General features: G+C 42.6%; 1 protein-coding gene across 3 annotated transcripts in view; it reads left to right on the plus strand.

Moving 5' to 3' along the window:
• Positions 1-14,822, plus strand: part of MTR (5-methyltetrahydrofolate-homocysteine methyltransferase) — a 357,506-nt gene that overhangs the window by 193,346 nt on the left and 149,338 nt on the right. For all 3 annotated transcript variants that reach the window (XM_029593902.1, XM_029593903.1, XM_029593904.1), the window contains one exon: positions 7,833-7,940. In XM_029593902.1, coding sequence (XP_029449762.1) covers positions 7,833-7,940 — 108 coding nt within the window. The remainder of the gene's footprint in view (positions 1-7,832; positions 7,941-14,822) is intronic.

Genomic DNA, 14,822 nt, shown 5'->3' on the forward strand with positions numbered 1-14,822 from the left:
TGCCGTTGAAGCATAGAGCAATGTTGGAGTCGCATTAACCGTGTGTATGTTTATTGAATAAGGATATTCATCTCCAGGTAGTAGCTGTCATTCCCGCAAGCCACCCCCATGTCTCTTCTCTTCATTCACATCCTCTAGACTTTATGGATCCACAGTGTTTATCCTACGCCCCTTTGAAATCCTTCACAGTAATGGTCTTCACCACTTCCTCCGGAAGGGCGTTCCAGGCATCCACCACCCTCTCCGTGAAGAAATACTTCCTGACATTGGTTCTGAGTCTTCCTCCCTGGAGTTTTAAATCGTGACCCCTGGTTCTGCTGATTTTTTTGCAACGGAAAAGGTTTGTCGCTGTCTTTGGATCATTAAAACCTTTCAAGTATCTGAAAGTCTGTATCATATCACCCCTGCTCCTCCTTTCCTCCAGGGTGTACATATTTAGATTCTTCAATTTCTCCTCATAAGTCATTTGATGAAGACCCTCCACCTTTTTGGTCGCTTTTCTCTGGACCGCATCCATCCTGTCTCTGTCCCTTCCGAGATACGGTCTGCAGAACTGAGAAACCAAAAACAGATATGAAAAAGAAGTCGCAGCTGCTAATCTTTCATCTCTTTTGCGTAGGTGAGACTTCTGAATGATTAACACAGAGGCATTTAAAGAAGACATTTCCCTAAAAAATTGCCTCTTAAATGGGGAATTGAGACCTTTAGTATTAATAGAAACAAACCTAAATTTCTCCACCACTTACCCTATAAAGAATAAAAAGAATAGTGTACAGAAATCCCAATATTTTATCATTTTATTTCCCATGGTAAAGATCGTAACATCATGCCCCCAGAATACTTCCTTTTATCATTCTGGAGCACCTCCCCCCAAATCCCCGCTAACTCTCCCTCCCCATCCAACCCCCACAACCTCCTGTCTGCCCAGTACATAGCAGACCTCTCCCAATAAAGGGAATGAACATTCCAGCAACCCCCCCCCCCTCCCCCAACCAACCCTGTCACCGGGTTTGAATACATAACAAGAAACCTGACAAGAACATGAACAACATCATAAAACATAGAAATGCAGCGTAGCCCACTCTCCTAGCAAAAAAGCCATTATATTGGCCAGCTAGGGCAGACATCAAACATCAGGAAGATTTGTCCAACCAAACACAGTGCGCCCACTTACAGGAGGCTAAAAGACCAGCTTGAGCCAAGCCATAAAATTGAACAGTCAGATGAGTGCAGAATGTTGAGAATGATCATTATCAGAGTTACACCATAGTCTACAACCTCCTTTCCCTATTCTTTGCCATTTGGGCCTCTTCGGCTCTCCTTGCGGTTGCTTTTGCTGGGTGAAAGATGGAACCTTTATGCCCGCCGCTTGCAAAATGACCATCGCTTCGGACTCAGTTCTGATCTTTGTGACACCACTTTTAGTAAATACTAATCCTCATGGGAAAAGCCACCAATAGCGAATATTTTCACTGCGCAGCAAGGACGTCACTGATGTCAACTCTCTCCATTTTTTCAATGATGTTGGCGATAAATTGTTATAAATCACAGTGGTGATACCATCCCAGCTAAGGGATCCCATCTTTCTCACCAGATGAAAAATGTTCTCCTTAAGGAGATAATTGTGAAAGCACACAATAATGTCTATGGAGTGTTATGGCGCTCCCCCAGTGTTCTATGAGCTCTACTCAGGATTATTTTAGGCATCCCATTAGTACCTCCAGGTTCGTTGTTCGCTTTCAAAATAGTCTGGCAGATTTTCTGGACCACCTCAGAGGCATTAATATACTCTTTTATGTTTCAGGAACACCTCTGAATCTCAGGTTGGAATGCCTCAATCTATTTTCAAAATCCTCCAGCTTATTGGTATTTTCCTCATTAAACTGTTGCAGCTCCAAGAATGACCTTTTCAACTGCATCAGTTGCGAGGCCTGCTCCTCCATGCCCACCTCCACGTCTTCCACCCGTCTGTTGAAATCCATGACTTCCAACCTCAGTTTGCTCAGTCTCTCACAATTCGTCGTAATAGATTTAATATCCATCTGAATATCTCAGAACTATTTGCAAAAGTTAGCCTTCATCAGCATTTCTCCTGCTCCAGCCTCTGGTATCTCTTTTGCAACAGTATTGTTAGGGCATCACTCATTTTCCTCCAGCAAATCTGGAGGGCCTCAAACTGGGACCCACTTATATCATAAGAGAACTGCCTAAACATCCATATTGCCAGGTAATGTCACTTCCCAAACTGGGATACTTTAATTAATAAACCTGGAACATGTTTGATTAATCCAACTGTAAAGGGGTGAATAAATGTCTTGATCTTTCTGGCAGGGGAAAGCCTTAAAAACTGCCAAGGGGAAACTGCAAGCAGAAAGCCTATTCTTGCTACAGCACACCCTGTGGCATGTTCTTATGTTATTAATGCTTCAGTTGCAGGAGAGATCCATGGCCCCTGGGTATAGATGCTCTTGTACAGGTCTGGCCTGAAGACAAGTTGCTTTATGCCTTTCCTCTATGGCCCTTGTTGGGCAGGATAGTTTGCAGAATCGAAGGCCACAGAGGTCTGGTATTCCTGTAGCACCAGATTGGCCCAGCTGACCATGGTATGCAGATCTGTGAAGACTCCTGGTGGAACCTCCCCTTCGTCTTCCGCTGTACAAGGATCTGTTGCTGCAAGGACCAGTTCTTCACGAGGATCCGACTCTGTTTTGTCTTACAATTTGGCCCTTGAGATGGCTCACCTGTTGAAACATGGATATTCTTCTACGGTGATTGCCACCTTGCTTCGCACTCGAAAATTCTCCACTTCCTTAGCCTACGTATGGATTTGGAGAGTGTTTGAGGTCTGGTGTGAGGATCGCAGTGTTTGTCCTCGTTCAGTTAAGAATCCTGCTCATTCTGGAATTTTAGCAGGATGGGTTAAATAAAGGATTGGCCCTTAATTCTTTGAAGGGTACAAGTTGCGGTTCTTGCCTGTTTCAGAGGCCTGGTGAATGATGATTCCTTATTGTCTCATCCTGATATAACTTGTTTTTTGAAAGGCGTGTAACATCTTCGGCCTCCCTTGTGGTTACCGGTCCTGCCAGCTGCCAGAATCCAAGGGCTTAATCTGCAGGGAAAGGCAGCTGGTATAGGTGAAACTCCAGCCGGTCCCATCTATGGGCTTCTCTGCCAGCTGCTGGCATAGGCCTAGTGAGTTCGCTTACTAGGTGAGCCAATCACACTGCGGCCACAAGGGTCCACTTCTTTGACAGCATCACACCATATGGGCAGTCTTTGGGTGAGTTCCTTCAGCTGTTAAAAATGGCGGTGGTTATGCTTCAGTGTTTATGGGAAAGTTTGGCCAAGTTTTGACTGTTTCTACAATTAAAGTGGTCTCTTTCCTCTAAATTTGAACCTAAGGTTTCCCAACTTGATTCACTATTAAAGGAGCATAAAAATAAGTTTGTTGCCCTCAAACAAGATATAGAGAAGATTAGTGAAGATCAGACTACCTTGAGCTTTTTCTTGCAGGACTGAGATATTTGAAAATGCTTCAAGATGTCTCAATCTTAAATTTTTGAATTCCCCTAAAATTATGGGGGAACTTCTGATTATGACTCTTAAAAGGTATTTTCAGGTCATTTTACATATGTCTACAGAGACAGTTCTCTCCATTAATAAGGCAATTTTCCTACCAACTTTCCCTACTCAAATGTTCAAATAAATCAGAATGCTCCTAATACTTCTGCTACGCTAAACCTAACTCAAGTTTTGGAAAGATCTAGATACGAGATTATTGAATAGGCTACGTTGCTTGCTTTCTTTGTAACTGATGTAGATCTAAGCATAGTTATGTTTAAATGTAAACTTTCATTGCCAAACTGTGAAAATCTACCCAGATCTATCGAGGATTACCCAGGAGAAGAGAAGAGGATTTCTTCCTCTTAGGCAGGCTGTCTTGGCCTTAGGAGCATCTTTTATCCCGCACTATCCTGCAAATGCTTTGTTAAACATCATACCGATAGTTATATTTTCTTCTCCCCTGAGCAACTTAAATCCTTTATAGATGCTAGGAAGGCTTTGACGTCATTGCCAGTTCCCATTTTGAAACAGCAGGCTTGAAATTTTTAATGTATGCAGGAGCTGTTATGTTCTCATTTAAGGCTTTTCCTTTTTTTGTATATTTTAATTTTGATATCCTCTTTTCTGCGCTTTCCCCTTTTTTGGGGGGGGGGGGTCAGAATGAGTTTGTATATCTGGAAGTTAGGTTGATTAATTATGATCATTTCCCGTTCATATGACTGTACAAAGTTTTGTGCTTTGTCAAGATAAATGTTTAATAAAAATAAAGTTTAAAAAAAAAAAAGAAGGCTCGTATAGCAAGCCCACTGAGGTCCCACTGAGGAACTAAGGGTATGAAAAGAGATTGGAGGAAAATGAGAAACATCTGGGTGAAATGACAAAACCCTCTGAACTATGCTTCTGTAATGGGGGTATTAGCTACTTGAAACTTCAGAGAAATCAAACCTGAATGAAACCCTCTCTGAATGAATGCCAGAATGTTGGAAGTACAGTATATGATCACCAAGGTGATAGACCATTCCCTACAGCATGCTTCAGACAGACGCTAGACTCAAACATAAGTAAGTAAAATGGTATTCTTATGGGCCTTCACCAGGGTAAATGATACCAAGAGGAATTATCCCTTACCGTGCAATTGCAAGCTTTCAAGAACCAGGCTGTAAGATAAATGGAGCTGGACCCTGATTTAGGAGACCTTGATCCCTTGAAAATCATATCGGAAAATCAAAGTATATTCTCATAAAATCTGTATGCCAAGGACTTCTTGGCCAATCTGGAGTCATTGGAAAGACCCATGAAAACTTTTTCACTATCTTTCTCAAGGTTATCTCTCTTAAAAGCCAGGGAGCAAATACACACAACAGCTCTTCCTCTGACCACAACTGGACCAGAATGTCTATCCGTTTAGATCCATACTTCCAGTGACAACTGAAGAACTAGAGGGCCTTGGCATTCTCGCAAGTTGACGTTGGGACCATGTTTGCAGGTTACCCTTGATCCACTATCTTCTAAAAAGTCTTCTGGCTGAGCTCCCACTCTCTGGAAACCAGCACATCTCTGAAGAGAGAGATGGACTTGGATGTATCTTTAGCCTTTCCTGTTGATTCAGAAGTATAACGTATGCTCCTAATGGAGTGAATATCCCTTGAGAGTAGTTCAAAGTTGTCGAGTCTTCACCAAGTTGTACTCTTTGCCACTGGATGCCACCCAGTTGTTTTTTTCAGACGCTGCAGGAAATGCCCTGTTTTGGTGAGTGTCTACAAAACAATTATTCCGGTAATAGAGACACAGCTCTTAAAGATCACCAAGATAGAAAGATTTAGTTATATTGAAACATGCCTTTTCATCTACCAAGTTGTACTCTTTGTTAGTATGGGACCCTATTCTGCAAGGAATCTGTAGCTTATCAAATCTACAGATTCCTTGCAGAATTGGGTTCCATAATGGAGCTTTCACCAAACTGAAAAACTGACATCCTAAGAGACATGACCACCTAAGATATGAGAGAATTATATTTTTTAACAAATAGGTAGAAGACAGAGTCAATCTCACCCTCTAATGCCACCTGTCCTTCTCTAAGGACTGACAGCTGTCTATATCCACATTTTTCTTAAGGACAAAAAAATTGGGGGTACTCTCCCACAGATTCCCTACTCCAAACCATTATGAATAATTAGGCTCTTATTGCCACCTCACATCTAGCAGCTAAAATGCCCAGGACAGAACCTTGACCCATGGTGGTTGCAGACCCCCCCCCCCCCTTTTGCCAGGCCTCAGTAAATACATGAGACCTGTTTCAAAACTGGAAAACAAAAATTCTCTGGACAAATCCCCTAGAGAGAAAGGGCAGGGCCTAGCATAGCTTCAGCATAGGTTTCCTCCGTACAGAAGAACACCATGGCCCCCTCCCTGAGTATGCAATGCATCTGCTCTGGAAGAGAAACAAGCATAAATGACCTCTGGGAAACAAAATTGCAGATGTTCCCACCAACTTGGCCGCCTCTGAGAAGGAAATAAAAACAGATTCCAGCTCTGGACTCAGCAGCTGCTGTGCCTGGATCCAAGGGTCTGACCACAACCACTGCCAAATTTGTGCTGCTGGACTCGATAGCCTTCACTGCCAACGCAAACTGAACATTAAGAGCTGGAACTGCCGCTGAAGCGCTAGCTCACACAGACTGCAATGTCGACCAGGCTCCATTACAATGCAGTCAGAAGCTGCACAGAAATACTGCAGGCCCAAAGACAAGAAGGAGACTAATGGCTGGTGGGCCCTGCTCCTAAACTGGCTCTAAGATATTCCTCCTCCCTGCTACTTCATCCACTGGAGACTTAATTCCTCATTTCTTGCTTCAGTAGAAACAGCTAATCTTACCTTTTTCTGTTTTCTTTTTTTTTTTAAGCTTTAATAAGTCAGAGGGAAAAAAGATGGGGCGAGGGAAGACAACTTCAAAGAGAAGCTCTCCCTAGCCAAAAACAAGTTCCCACTCTCTAAGCTCTATCAACCCCCTCTGGGGCTGGGAACCTTTCACAGGGCTCACTTAACTGAGAAGCACTAGATGTCTGGCCCCAGTTCACTGTCAATAAAGCAGAAAGGGCTGACAAACGCAGAACTGCCCAAAAATTCTCCACTAGGCCAGACAAAGGATGAAGACTGGAAGTCAAGTTTCTGCTGCACTAGACCAATATGTCCTGCCATCTGCTGGAGATAGAGAATATTGGATTTTTGTTAAAGCTGCACCATGGTAACTACCAGTGATGTATTTATGAAGATGTATTTTAATTAATATGTATGTTATTTTGTACCCTGCCACAATCAGTAGAGTAAGCGGCATAAAAATGTTTTAAAATAAGTACATGTCACTGAAAAATGTGTGCCCTTTGTCTGCATCTGTTAGTAGGGGGAGAAAACCCATACCTCTATCTGGTGTAGCAGGATGATAAGGAAACAAATAATATTTGGACAGCACTAAAGTTTTTTTGTAATTCTTTTCAGTCTGGCATTTTGCTGTGGGTACTTAGGCATTAGCTCCCAGCTAATCCAGAGGGATTAGAGAGAGACTATTTGTGAATTGTGTAAGATTAGAATTTAAGTAATACCAAAAATTGTTGGGAATCATTTGTCACTTGCATTGTTTACCTCTTTTGCATCAAAAGTCCAGCTATTGCTAGAGCAGTTAAACAGAATAGCGGCCTGATGTACTCTTCATACCTTCATTGAAGCACCTTAGCAGGGTGAAGTGGTTTTTAACTGGTGCATTATTTGGATGATAGGTGAGTCAAGCTGCTCTGTTTTCTACCCAATATATACTGTTTTGGTAAGTCCCAAGGCTTTCAGACTGGCAGGGAGAAAGCAACAGAATGGGAATTTTGGCTTAACTCTTGTCAGTGCCTGTTCTGTTAATTCTCTCTACCAGTCTGAATATTTTTTCTTGCAGTCTTATTAGTTTGAGGTTGTTCATGGTTTTATCTTATCTGGGACATCATGGAAGAGAGAGAACACCAGGTCTCATGGTGTGACAGAGCATACTCAAGGGTTCTGGACTGGCACAGAGAACTAATAGAACAGGAATTGACAGAAGTAAGTGAAAATTCCCATTTTAACTTTCTGTAAAATTTAGACTGATTATTTCTGACAGTTATTCAGAGAGGTGAACTGACTTGGCTCCTCGTTTTGTGCAGTGTTGCCAGCTGGAAGATCTGAGAATCTTTCTCATCCATGTTTATGTACTGATCATATTTCTTCCTTTCCCCAAATGCCTGCTCAGGTGATAAAATCAGCCCGTGTTATGAAGAAGGCGGTGGGGCACCTCATCCCCCATATGGAGAAGGAGCGAGCAGAAATGAGAGCGTTGTCTGGCAGCGTGAAGGAAGAGGTACGTGGGGCTGCATGTCCTGAGAGCTGGCTTTGGCAGTAGGTATTTGCTCACCAACAAGAATTTGTCAAAAAGGAGATCAGCAAAATAGTGCATTAATAAATACTCAGTAACTGCAAGCTGTGAGGTTTTGGGACTGCTGAGGTCCTGTCTGTTGCCTAAAGAAGGGACCATTGTGGTGCTGAATGCTTGCATTGTCAGGCATTCTTTAGTTAAACGTATGACCTCTCCAATGACTGTTGGTTTTCTAATAATTTTATTTTTATTTATTTATTTATCGAGTTTTATATACCATCGTTCGGTTTCGCCATCACAACAGTTTACAAAGTTTCGATGTTTAACATAGTGTCCAAAAGATTCATGCGATTGTTAACATAGACATTGTATGCTTTATAAACGTAGTTCAGATGTCAAACTATACAGGTTCTATTATGTGCTTGCATTGGTTCCATATGTTTACATAGGGTCAGTAGGAGGGAAGTAATATCTGAGAGTCATTGTGTGTTTTGGTAGGCTTTGGTGAACCTCCAAGTTTTTAATTCTTTTTTGAAGGTTTTTAAATTTTGCTGTGTTCTAAGTTCGGTTGGGAGGGTGTTCCAGAGTTTGGGACTTCCTAGGGATATGGCTCTCTTCTGAGTTGACGTAAGTTGTTTGGAACGCGCAGGTGGAATCTTTAATAGACCTTTGTTAGCTGAGCGGAGGTTTCGGTTTGGAGAGTGGAGTTATATAGATGTACTTAGCCAATTTGTTTGTTTTTCATATATTATTTTGTGTAATATAGATAGTATTTTGTATTCTGTCCTGAATTTTATTGGGAGCCAGTTTAGTGATATAAGTGTTGGAGTAATGTGATCTTGTTTTTTAGTTCCTGTAAGTATTCTGGCGGCTGTATTTTGGAGGATTTGGAGTGGTCGGATGGTGGTGAGAGGTAAGTTGAATAGCAGGGAGTTGCAGTAGTCTAGGTTGGAGAAGATGAGTAGTTGAAGGACTATTCTGAAGTCGTTGGGGGAAAGGAAAGGTTTTAGACTACGTAGGGTTAGGAGTTTGTGATATCTGTCTGATTTTAGTGGTGATGTGGTTCTTGAAGGATAGTTCATTGTCAATTATGACTCCTAGGTTGCAGGCATGAGTGACAGGGTAGATTGCTGCTTTTTGGTTCATTATTATTATTATTATTATTTTGTTATATCGACTTTCATGACTAGAATCACATCAACCCGGTTTACAATTAACAATGTGTGTAAGGCAGAGAGTAACATAGTAATCAATATTCCCATTTCAAACTTCAAATACAGTAAACAATATTATAGATGTGAGAAAGTTACAATAAAACAGGGAAAATTAACTAGGATCTGGAAAGGGGGAGAAACTGAACAAAGAAATATTTACATTTCAGCCAATTGCATCAATTAATATAGTTGTATAGCAAAAATGAATATATATGATACAGTTGTGAAGGACGATAATATGGTGCTGTGTATGAGTGGGTAGTTGGTGGATTCTTATTTCAATCCTCTTATTTCAATTTTTGAATACGAGTTTGTGCTGATTGGTGGAGGTTTTAATCAAGGCCTGGGAATGCTTTTTTAAAAAGCCAAGTTTTTAGTCTTTTCCTAAATGTTAGAGTGCATGGTTCTTGACTCAAGTCAGGTGGGATAGAGTTCCATAGAGGTGGACCTGCTGAGGAGAAAGCTCTGAGACTGAAGGATTTGTGTTGGTAGGTTTTGGCATGTGGAACCTGAAGAGATTCTTTGTAGTAGTCCCTGATGGGTCTAGCGGATGTGTGTTTTTTTAAAGGGGATTTGTAGGTCGAGCTGAGTGTGTTGGTGGATGGCCTTGTAGATGATAGTGATGGATTTGTACATGATTCTGTAGTGGATCGGTAACCAATGAAGGTCTTTGAGGATAGGGGAGATGTGGTCGATTTTCCTGGAGTTTGTAAGGATTCTGGCTGCTGTGTTCTGTACCATTTGTAGAGGCTTGGTAAAAGAAGCAGGGAGGCCTAGTAGTAGTGAGTTGCAATAATCTAGTTTGGAGAAGATTATTGCTTGTAAGATTGTTCTAAAGTCCTGAACGTGGAAAAGTGGCTTTATTCTTTTCAGAATATGTAATTTGTGGAAGCAATCTTTGGTGGTTTGGTTAATGAATGGTTTGAGGTTAAGACGGTTGTCTAAGATGGCTCCTAGGTCTCTTACATGAGCGGTTTGAAGGTGGGCTGGTGGCTTTAAATGTGTGTTGTTGTTTTCCGGTGATATAGGCAGGTATTCTGTTTTCGAAGCATTGAGGACTAGGTTTAGGCTGGTGAGGAGGTGTTTGATTTCTAATAAGCAACTATCCCAGTATTCCATTGTTTTCGAGATTGATTCTTTTATAGGGATCACAATCTGTACGTCGTCTGCGAAGAGGAAGTGTTTCAGGCTTAATTTTGTGAGTAGTTGACATAGTAGTAGCAGGTAGACATTAAAAAGCGTGGGTGAAAGTGATGAGCCTTGCGGCACCCCTCGGGTGGAAGGGTGATATTGGGATTCTGTATTATGAATTTTGACCCTATATCCTCTGTTTTCCAGGAAGGTTTTGAACCAAGTTAGTGTAGCACCTGTCACTCCTATGTTTGACAGCTGTTTTAGAAGGAGGTAATGGTTGACAGTGTCAAAGGCCGCCGAGAAGTCGAGGAGGATTAGTAAAAATGCTTGGCCTTTATCGATTCTGGAGAGGAGGAAGTCTGTGAGTGAGAGGAGTAGCGTTTCGGTGCTTGCGGCTTTGCGAAAACCATATTGGTTTGAAGACAGTATACTGTGGTCCTCCAAGTAGTTGGATAGTTGCGTGTTCACCAATCTTTCCATAATTTTGGCTATGAATGGGAGGTTGGAAATAGGGCGGAAGTTGTTGGGATCGCATGCGTTTAGATTCGGTTTTTTTAGGAGGGGTTTGATTGAGGCTGTTTTTAGGTCATCTGGTTAGATACCCTGGGCCAGGGAACAGTTTATGATATCGGCTAGGGTTTTTGATATAGTATCAGGGATGAGAAGCATTTTGGAAGGGATTTGATCAAAAGGGTGTGATGAAGGTTTCATTTTCTTCAGCACCAATTGTATCTCTGTGATTGTGATGGGTTCGAATGCGTTAAGCTGAGTGTCTTTGTTTGGAAGACGATATGTGTTATCGGGAGAGCTAGTGTTTGGTGTCAGCTGATTGAGGAGGTCAGAGATTTTTTTGCTGAAATGAAGAGCCAGTTCGTCTGCTTTAGTCTGGGATAGTTCGGGTGGGATATCTGGAGTGGTAGCTTTAGTGAGACTGGAAACGAAGGCAAATAGAGCTTTTGAGTCAAAGATGAGGTGGTGAACCTTAAGGGCATAGTAGTCTCTTTTGGTTTTCAGAGTAATGCTCTTGTATAGGTGGAGTGTGCGTTTGTAATCCAAGAGTGAGGCCGGTGAAGGGGCTTTGCGCCATTTTCTTTCTTTCTGCCGAAGTAAGTGTTTGAGATTTCGCAGTTCATCATTAAACCAGGGTTGTCTTTTGGATGCATTTGAAGTCTGTTTTTTGGTTGTCATAGGGCAAAGTGTGTTTGCTACTGATTTTGTTATTTTGGACCAGGATTGGAGTGCAGAGTTGAGTGGTGGTAGTTGAGGAGAGTTGTTCTTTCTATCCAGTATGATTATTTCGTCTTATCGAAGTTTAGGATGAGTTTCATGTTGGTTAGTAGTTGCTTTATTTTGGTGAGGTAGGTGGCTCTTTTTTATAGGTGTCTTCCAGAGTATTGTGTATTGGGATTAGTATTTGGATATCATCCGCATATATAAAGTGGGTCAGTTTAAGGTTTGAGAAGAAGTGGCATATCGGGAGAAGATAAATGTTGAAGAGTGTCGCAAATAGAGTGGAGCCTTGGGGAACTCTGGTGTTAAGGTTTATTTTCTTTGAGAGGGTATCGTTGATTGACACCTGGTAGGTTCTTTGTGATAGGATGAGAACCATTGTAGGGTTTTTTCCTTTGCACCAATTTCGAGGAGACAATCATGATTGAGTGGTTTACCGTGTCGAAGGCTGCTGATAGGTCAAGTAGGACTAGAAGATAGCTGTGGCCATTGTCAAAGCCTTTGAGCATGTTGTCGTTTAATAATAGGAGTAGTGACTCAGTGTTCAGGTTTTTCCTGAAGCTGAATTGCGTGGGGAGTAGGATGATGTTCCTTTCCAGGTGGTCGCTGAGTTGGGAGTGGACGATTTTTTCAATAATTTTGGCAATGAATGGTAGGTTTGATATGGGTCGGTAGTTTAGTGGGTTTTCTGGATCAAGGTTGGTCTTTTTCAGTATGGGTTTGATAATTACTGATTTTAGGCAGTCGGGGTAGTTTGCTTCTGTGAGGGATAGGTTCACGATGTCGGTTAACGTTTTGGTTATTGATGGTTCGATGGCTTTGATCGCTTTACTGATTGCTTGTAAATTGGACACATGATTAACAGGACTGTGTACTACTTTCCCTGCACTGCCCAGTCTATGCTGGTATAGTGCATGTACAGCAAAGTTCTTGCATGCTGTAGTCTAGGCTTGGCACCAGTAGCAGGTTTACCAGTGATCCGCAGTGTCAGGTGTCAGCTATGAATGTGTGCTATATGCTTTGGAGCTGAAACACTACTGCCTAGCCTCCAGTGCAACTAGTGCTGCTACCAGAATATTGCCCTCGCAGTTCCAAGAATATAGTCCTCTCTAATTGACTTTACTCCATGTTGCAATGCTTGTTAATCCGAGTAAGTGATGGGCTTAGTCAGTGGACTAAGAGAGGGGCAAAAAATTAACATGGTCCACCAGTATCTGTAATATGGATGCATTATCATATAAACTGAATTTAAATAAGAAAACAAAATAATTTTAAGCATGTTTAAGATAGCACTCAGTCCAAAAACAATCAAACCAGGTACATACTGAGATGTAATACATTGGTTTAACTTTGTGTGGCCCACAATCATTATGATTCTGCCCAAAGCCACTGCAGAACATATACCGCATTTCATGCCTCGCACAGATACTGCAGAGTACACATAGCTAATGTGGCACTATACAACAATGCCATGCAAGCACTACAAAATTCACACAGCCACTGCAGAACACACAAAGAATACCCAAGAGAGAAGCTAACCATGTGATTCTAAGCACAGCTTGTTGACCCCACTTGTGTACAGTGACTGTGTTTGACACATTCCATTCAGATATGGTTTCATGTTCTGGTGGCACACTTTGCTTTTTATAACTTCATTCTTGTTCATATCTCATATCAGTCGAGACAAGCGGGTTTTGCATCCCTACCAGCAGATGGAGGCAGAGAATAAAAACTTTTCAGGCACTGCTACATAACAGAGTGCCACCTGCAGCCCCTCAGTATTTCTCTGTATCCAACAGATGATAGAGGTGCAGACCTGCAGGCTGAACTTACTTTTTTTTTTTTAACTAATTGTTAAATTTAGAATAGCGTAAGAAAAGAAAACAGAAGAGATGAAGACGGTACTCCCAGAGGTCTTAGGTTCTTTCGTTGGCCATCCCTCTGGTTGAGCAAGGCAAGCGGGGTGATGTCCCATTTTTATGAGGAGTGGACCAGAGTCACTTCCGACCTGTGGGTTCTGGAAGTAATGAGAGTCTGCTACACCTTAGAATTTTCTCGCCCCCTCAAAGAGGCCTTTGTGGTGTCCCATTGCGCTTCGCCAGTCAAGCAGGTGGTGATACGGGACACACTTCTATGGCTGCAGCGATTGGAAGTCATCATCCCGGTGCCACAGGAGGAGCAGGGGTGAGGGGAAGGTATTCTGTGTACGTCATCATCCCCAAGAAGGAGGTCTCTTTTTGCCCCATTCTAGATCTGCAAAAGGTCAATGCAGCCCTGCGGTGCCCCGTTTTTGGATGGAGATATTTCAAATGATGATTGCAGCGGTGCACAAAGGGGAATTTCTTGCCTCTTGGATCCAACGGAGGCAAATCTTCATATTCCCATCCGGGCAGACCACCAAATGTTTCTGCGCTTCATGGTGCTATGAGAGCATTTTCAGTTTCAAGCTCTTCCCTTCGGGCTGGCTATTTCACCAAGAGTGTTCATGAAGGTGATGGTGGTGGTAGCGGCAGCCCTCAGAAGGGAAGGGATACTAGTGCATCCGTACCTGGAGAATTGGCTCATTCGGGCAAAGTTGGAGGTGGAGTATCACTGTTCCATTCGATGGGTGATGGCTTGTCTAAGGTCCCTGAGCTAGGTAATAAACCTGGTGAAGAGCCATCCCAGTCGTTGGGTTATCTGGGAGTGCGATTCGACACCCAGCTAGGCAGGGTATTTTTTACCCTAGAAAGGGTGAGTAAGTTGCAGTCACAGGTGGTTTGTCTGTGGGATCTGGTGGTCCCAGGGTTTGGGATTATTTACAAGTGCTAGGTTCCATGGCCTCTACACTGGATTTGGTGCCATGGACCTTTGCTCACATGCGACCTCTTCAGAAGGCATTTCTGTCCCTTTGGAATCTGTTGTCGGAGGAATTTCAGCTACCGTTACTCTTCCAAGAAGAATCAAGGTCCAGTCTCTTGTGGTAGCTGTCACATCCCAATTTGGAGAAAGGAGTGGATCTGGAAATTCTAGACTGGGTGGTAGTGACCACAGATGCCAGCCTCAGTGGTTGGGGAGTGGTATGTCCGGGATCTACAGCCCAAGGGCAGTGGTCGCTGGTGGAGGCATCCTGGACAATCAACCATCTGGAAACGAGCAGTCCGCAGGGCGATGCTTTTCTTTCTTCCTCAGATTCAGTGATGGGCTGTACATGTTTTCTCAGACAGTGCGACAGCAGTGGCCTATATCAATTGACAGGGCAGAAAGAAGAGTTGTTTTGTGGCTCAGGAGGTTCAGGTTCTCTTTGCCT

The sequence above is a fragment of the Rhinatrema bivittatum genome, chromosome 3 (assembly GCF_901001135.1).
Source record: "Rhinatrema bivittatum chromosome 3, aRhiBiv1.1, whole genome shotgun sequence".
Taxonomy (NCBI): Eukaryota; Metazoa; Chordata; class Amphibia; order Gymnophiona; family Rhinatrematidae; genus Rhinatrema; species Rhinatrema bivittatum.